This window comes from Taurulus bubalis (genome assembly GCF_910589615.1).
Source record: "Taurulus bubalis genome assembly, chromosome: 1".
Lineage (NCBI taxonomy): Eukaryota > Metazoa > Chordata > Actinopteri > Perciformes > Cottidae > Taurulus > Taurulus bubalis.
In genome coordinates this window covers 6,405,982-6,413,249 of record NC_136589.1, presented here as the reverse complement: position 1 = coordinate 6,413,249, position 7,268 = coordinate 6,405,982, and the positions used below count along the sequence as shown (strand labels likewise).

The 7,268-nt window shown below is 39.0% G+C and overlaps 1 protein-coding gene across 1 annotated transcript; it reads right to left on the bottom strand.

Annotated features, from left to right (window-relative positions):
- Positions 1–3,147: 3,147 nt before the first annotated feature.
- On the bottom strand, positions 3,148–5,284 carry prlh2r (prolactin releasing hormone 2 receptor; the record flags this gene model as incomplete). The annotated part of the gene is made up of 2 exons (XM_079225123.1): positions 3,148–3,474; positions 4,391–5,284. The coding sequence occupies 2 exons, from the start codon at positions 5,282–5,284 to the stop codon at positions 3,148–3,150; spliced, it is 1,221 nt and encodes a 406-aa protein (XP_079081249.1).
- Positions 5,285–7,268: the final 1,984 nt, after the last annotated feature.

Sequence of the window (7,268 nt, the reverse complement as noted above, 5' to 3'; positions counted from 1 at the left end):
AGAGCGTGCTTTTTCAATGAGTTGTGTAGTGAATGTGTGTTTATGACGTTGCTGCTGTCGTTTCTTGATGTCCTGTTTTCTGCAGTGACAGCCAGAGCAGAATGGAGATGTCTTTTTCATCGATTATTCCCAACCTTGGATCTACTTGCGGCCTAAGGGGGCGCCTCTGAAATGATGTGGAAAGAATGGGAAATAAAATAACAATCAAATGGAGTTACAAATGTGTGTGATGCTGCAAGTACAAGTTGTTTCTCAATAAACAGTCTGCGCTTCAATATGCTGATGACTCACACTAATTCAGATTAATTAAGCAAACAGACAGGATGGAATAGCTGAGCGTAGTCTATTGGATAGTAATTTAAATTGTTGGCTGATGGTATTAGAGGAACAGTTATTATTACCGAGGGTCCTATATGTTTCCAAGCTCAACATCCTCTTATTATGACACACATAATGAAGATATTTCAAAGGGTTTCATTGAATAAGGCTCGGTCAAATGTTCAATGTGTATTTCTTCGGGCTAGTTGTGTTTAAAATCACCCAACAACAGCTCATAGTGATGCGTCTTGAAACCTTGACATTGATATTTCCATAACTGCATTTGAAATGTATTTTTCTCTTCATTCGTCTGCAATTTGAACAGCAAGTAAGATGACCCTTACCAATCTCTTGCGTTGAGGACTCTGGCTGATGACTTCACAGTGGGCAATTAATGCACCTTCAGCTCATGTTTTCAACCCCTAAAAGTAATTAACAGTTTAATTTGTAAAATATAGGTATTAATGACCAGGTAGCGAAGGCAAAGGTTTGTTAAAACATATTTGTTTCTTATTTGGTCTGCACAAAGTCCTTTCCACCGAAGAAAAACATTACATTTTTTCTAGGAGCTTCTGCCGACAGTGCACCTTGCGGGTCTAGAGATAAACAAAGTACTACAATCTCAAACGAAAGCTTGCCAATTGTTTTCTTCAGCTCAAAATGCCCTGCAAGGTTATTCCAGAATGGTCTTGTTGGTTGCATGCTATTTTATTTCTATTTTATTTCTACCATTAGACACCTCAATAACACCATTTTTCTTTTAAGAATCTGTTTACATTGTTTTGCTTCTCGTGTTGCTTCATCGCTCTCAGTTCTTCTGAACATTACAAATGCATCGAGTTCAGACCAACGACCCAGAGAACCATCATCTCTCCTGGATTTATACCCAAAACACACAACCACCTGCACCTCACTTCATCCACTTCACGGACATTTGCATATCAAGACTTTGTTAAGCCTCTTTGCATTTGCATTTCCATAAAGAATGTTCACAACACCATTAGACATGAAGATAGCAGGATGCATATAGACGTGTGATTTGCGTACAATAAGTTGCACATGGACCATGTATAAATCGTTTAAATATTTATTTTTTATCACCAATCTGCCCTCAATATTCCATAGTGACGAGGCGAAAACTGGATTTTTGAAGAACAAAAATTACGAATTTTAAATAAAAAACTTAAATATAACATTGATATTAAGTATTAAGACCACCCTTTATTTTTTTTTAAATCCAAATGAACAACAAAGATGATGGGTTGTTGACATGTAATCATGCTGCAGCAGAGAGTGTGAAAAGTGTTCAGTGGCTCAAAGCCATATACCGAATGACAGAAATACATGATTCATTATCACAGGAACTCATGTTCCTGTTTTATCACACAATGAATGGGGAGGGAACAAAGAATTTAAATACATGTGTTCATTGACTAAAATTCAACAAAATAGAAGAGAAAACGTATGTAAGACACTTACAATTATCCAAATACATTATCAGTTAAAGTTGACAGGAATTTAAATACATTACATAAACATATAGAGTATTAGACATGCTCAAGAATATGAATATGTACAAACAATTAGATGGAAAAAACTACACGTTTATTGTGCAGTTTGGGAAAAATAAAGTATATTTATTAAATCACAGTAGAATATTTTTCAGTGCAAAATACATTTTCAATACATAAACCTCCACACATTGTTTGAAATCATAAATCATTACACATACATATCCTTTGAATCAAAGCGGGTTAGTTTTTACAACTGTAGAAATTCAGTCAAAGAGACAGTGCCGTGCATTTTTTATTTAGGACCATGACGTGTTTTATGAAAGCCTTGTAAACCCACTTGGTCAGTTTTTGAATTTCTGTAAGGTTTAACCCTTTCATGCATGAATTATGATAACCTCAGTCATGTTTGTTTTTTTACCAAGTGTTTGTATTGCTCTTTAGGCATGATAAACAAGATTTGAGATTTATCCAGTTTTTTTAAAGACATTTTTAAATGTCCACTCAGGTGGACAGCATGCGTTTTTGTTTTCAACTGAAGAAATGTGTATTTAACACAAAAAATGATAATATATGTATATCCAAAGAAAATGAGCAGACTATCTTTTATTATAATTGTCAAATCCCCCGTGGCACAAAGCCACAAGACACTGCATGCAGAGGATCCTGCTCTCTCTCTCCCATACGTTCTGCTTGTATTTTCATCTTTTTTCACATGAGCCCTTAGGTGGCACATCCTGGGCTTCCTCAACCTCAACTCCCTCTTCCCAACTCCCTCATCACAGCATCAGCCCATAGCCAGTGATGCATGATGTCCAATTGAGTGGACAGATGATTAATTTCCTCCCAATATAAAATCAATACTTGGAACATTTATGAATGATATGATTCCTTAGTTGTTACCTAATGTCACAGACATTTTCATACCTGCAAGGGTCTCTTTCCATAGAAGGATTGGCAAGTTATTGATGAGTGACTGGGTCTTTCTGACAGCCATCTTGGTTTTGAGAAATGTATCTTGCACTTATAATGGCTTACCACTGAGTAGTAGGGGTTTGGATGATGTAATAGCGTTCACTTTAGTGGTTAATGTGCAACAATGCCATCAAAACCCATGCATAAACAAGACAACTTTTTTAATAGCTGTCCCCTGTCGTGACCTCTATACATTAAAGAGTTAAATGAATGTTCTTATTCACTTAATTTGCCTGTTAACACTGACCAGATTCAGATTAATAATGAAGTGAAGAAGATACCCTGTGACTACTCTGGAAAAAGCCAAAAAAGAAATCCTGTGCATATTCAAACATCTACACTATCAAGCGTAAATGTCTTGAAGAATAACGTTATTTACAACAGCACCTGCTAAATCTGCTGCAATCACTGAGGTGTGAAGGCGCGGAGTTCTGTGTGACATCGTAAGGATGCTTGACCTCCGACCCCTGTCCTTTCCCAGTTTTCTCCTCCGGAACATGAAGTGGCTGCACAGATAGGAGAGGAACATTTTGTGCAATGAGGCGTAAATAAAAGGGTTGTAGCAGGCGGAGCTCATGGCGAGCAGGTGAGTGGACACCTGGATGACGTTCACGTACTTCTTCCCTAAAATGGAGAAGTCTGTGTCCAGGTCGCGGATCAGATTCACCACCTGTGAAGTTAAACAATGTTTAATTACTCAGCATTCATACAAGCAAAAAGTTATTTGGTAATTCATTCAAGGACTACATTCTTTAGAAATGTGTTATAAGTATCACTTTGCTAATTAATAGTGACACTATGCACATACAGCGTCACTGAATATTTAGTTTGTTTGCTTTTTTAAAGATGATTAGTGCCACTGCTCATACCGCTGTGACAGATTCTTTAGTCCAATAAAACGCTGTGTTGCTGGTTCAAGCTGGATCAAGCTGGTCATTTCAGTCTGGAGATTATGGGCTTCTTGCAGAGAGTGAGATAGAAATTGTTATTCTGCTCTCATGTCTGTCTGATGAAAGCTACAGTAAGCTTAGCTTAGCACAAAGACATGTTTTATCTGGAAAAACTACCCATTTACAAGGTGGAGAGTTGGTTGCCTGGCAATCTCGCTTTGAATTCAAGACTTATTGAAATAACTGCACTGGGCCCGACACATTAAAATCGATTGTGTTTCTATGGACTGAGCTAGCAGTTAAGGATCCCAAAATACAAATATAAACAGTTGACGAAACTATACCAGCACACACACTGAGTAACGCTGAGCTTCTGCTCTGCTGGCAGTCAGCTTGGTGAGTTCAATTTTGTTTTTGGCAAGAATGTATGAAATGTGTAAAACGACAACTTTGAGCAAATTCCCTTCATTCATCACTGCTTGTTTTTAAGTTTAAATGAAGTGTGTCTTAGACATCCAGACAGGCTAGAAGGGGACATGAGCCAATTGTGGGTTGAATTCATGCAATAATACAATAAAGCAGTTGTTGCGGTCACACTTGGCCGAAATCGGCACTCTACTTTGTGCACCTTTCTAGTTTATTCATGTTCCTATTTATCCATCTAATCGTCACTCTCACTCTGCCACTCGTCTGTACCTGTAAGGGAAGCCACGAGAAGGCGAAACAGAGGACGGAAACCAGCAGCAGGTAGAAGGTCTTCCTCCTCCGTCTGCTCCACGTCCTTGCAGATCTCAACCCCTGACACGCCGTCAAGCCTGACGTGGTCCTCTGCTTCAGCTGGTAGGATATAGCACAGTAGGAAATAGAGACAGCAGCCAGTGGGACAAAGTAGGAGAAGAGGAGAATGAAGCAGGAGTAGATGAGTCTGCCTCGCTCCTGGCCATCCCAGAACTCCTCGCAAACGGCCATCTGCATCCCCGCAGACCGCAGGTCCAGGTGGACGGTGTGTAGTGCTGTAGGTGTGGACAAAGCCAGGGAGGACAGCCAGATCAGGACCACCAGACCCCAGCAGAACTGGCACCCTGCTCTTTTGCGGATGGGATAAGCCACGACCACGTAACGATCCACCGCGATGGCCATGAGGGACAGGCATCCTGCGTAGACAGCTGCAGACTGCATGACGGTGACGATATGGCACATGGTGGAACCAAACACCCATCCGCGCTTGTCAAAAGCGTAGGATGCAGTCAAGGGGACGCAGACGACGCACATGAGCAGGTCGACCAGTGCCAGGTTGCTGATGAGGAAGTTTGTGGTGGTGTGTCTTTTCTTGTTGTGCCAGATGAGAAAGAGCAGGAGAAGGTTGCCGACGCAGGCGACCAGCACCACGGCAGAGTAGAGAGGGATGAAGACGGGCTTCAGGTCAGACAGGAGGTCCAGGCCAGAAAAGGAAGGGACCGAAAACGGGGAAGTGGAGAAGAGGGGGTAAGAGGAGAAGGTGAATGAAGAGTCCGACGTGGAGGGAGATGACGAAGAGGCTGCAGTAGAAGAGTTCCCCCTGGATCGGTTCAATGACTTCTGTCGGTCCATAGCTGCAGGGGCCACAATTAATAACACACTCTTTATAATCTGCAGCATATTTTGCACATATGATAACTAACTTGTATCTATCATAATTGCCTAAAAATAGAGAAACAAATTAGTGTCAATCTTGAAAACTCTGTAAATCAATCTCATGAAGGAGCTGCAGGGCTTGTAAATCCCCTTCAACTCCATTACATCTCTTTACTTACATCATTTCTTCCTTTCCTTTTTCCTCTACACTTTTTTATTTCTCTCTGCCTCTTCAAATATTTTCCATCTCATTCTTTGGAAAACATTTTTTTTCATAACCAATCATCCGTCCAATCCATGGCTCTTCTTTCTTTCTTAAATTCCATATCGAGCAGAAATAACCTCCTCAGAGTCAAACTGAATTGTCGTTCTGAACACCTGCACATGTTGTCACACTGACGTCAAGCCAGCTATTACTGAACATTAAGATGTATGTTGATTCATATTTTTTTCCCCAGATGCTTGGAAAATCGTTTCTAATGTCTGTGACTTAAAGATTTGGTTAATAAAAAACAAACACATGACTGTGAGGTGGAGCATGAAAGCACTGGTGGTTTATATTTAAATTGGCAAGATTAGAAAATAATATCTATCTTGCAATGAATCAAACTATATATCTACACAAATAGCAAACAATCAGCGTCTACAAAACTAATTCTGTCATAATAGCCAAATTCCAAATAGTTATAAAACAAAATGGAAGTGTCATCTGTAAATAAAAAGCCGACTGTAGAGCTTGAATAAGTGCGTATGACTTAGGCTGACCACACCATTTGTTATAATGTTACTGTTCTCTTACTAAATTATCTGAATTTCCCAAGGGAAAGGTTTAATCATGCACAATACCTTTTCTCATGCTGAATTAACTCAATGCCTCATTGACCTCACCGGATCAGCGAAACACTGGTTTGCACATAATTAACATACATCTGTTTATTTTTATTTTTAAAGAGCTTAAGAAGCTTGAAATACACAAAACAGATATGTATTTCTTCAAAATGACTCATCCGAGTGCATGCATCTTCAAAATGTAGGAATTAAAAGAGAAAATACCTCTGAGAGATGTCAGCCAGACATTTTTTTAATGACTTGAGCGGTCCAGAATGAATTTGTGTCCTCTGTCCGATGGGTGTCCAACTATTGTGCAGCCTCACCTCTTTACTGCAACCCACTTGCTTCTGAATAAAGAGGTGCACCCTCTCTCTCTCTTTCTCTCTCTCTCTCTCTCTCTCTCTCTCTCTCTCTCTCTCTCGCAGCATGCAGTACATGTGAATGAGTCACCTCCAGTAAGATGGCTGTCTGTCATTACCCTCAATTAACACCCATTATAGTCTCCTATGATATTCCTCTTGGGAACAATATGGTAATAAATAGTTAATTTATTATGACCTTTGCCTTGTTGTATGGCATTATAATGCCATGGAATCACTGCAATTGTCCTATTGGAACTTATAAAGTGTCTTTGATTTTGTATAGTCATTTTATAGATAGATAGATAGATAGATAGATAGATAGATAGATAGATAGATAGATAGATAGATAGATAGATATAGATTGATACTTTATTAGTCCCGCAAAGGAATGTTTCGCTACAGCAGCCTTTGTACATACAAGTAAGCAATAAAATATGAAAAATGCACAATATTAACAAGAAATAGAATATAATAATAAAAGAAATGCATAATATATCCAAAAAGAATAAAACATATTAAATTAACTAACAAAACAAAACATTACTTTTGGCACATTTTATGATTCTATTTAACATAATGGCATAATAATGAATACTAATGTATTACTATTTTTATGATGCAAATATCCAGCTGTGAGGTTTTTCACATTGAGGCCCCTTTCTAGGTAAACACGCCCAGGAACCAACATTAGGGAGCAGAAACAAAATGTAACGATTAGGTGACAAACCACGATCTTCCTCCTGCAGTACACATCTTAATATTTATAA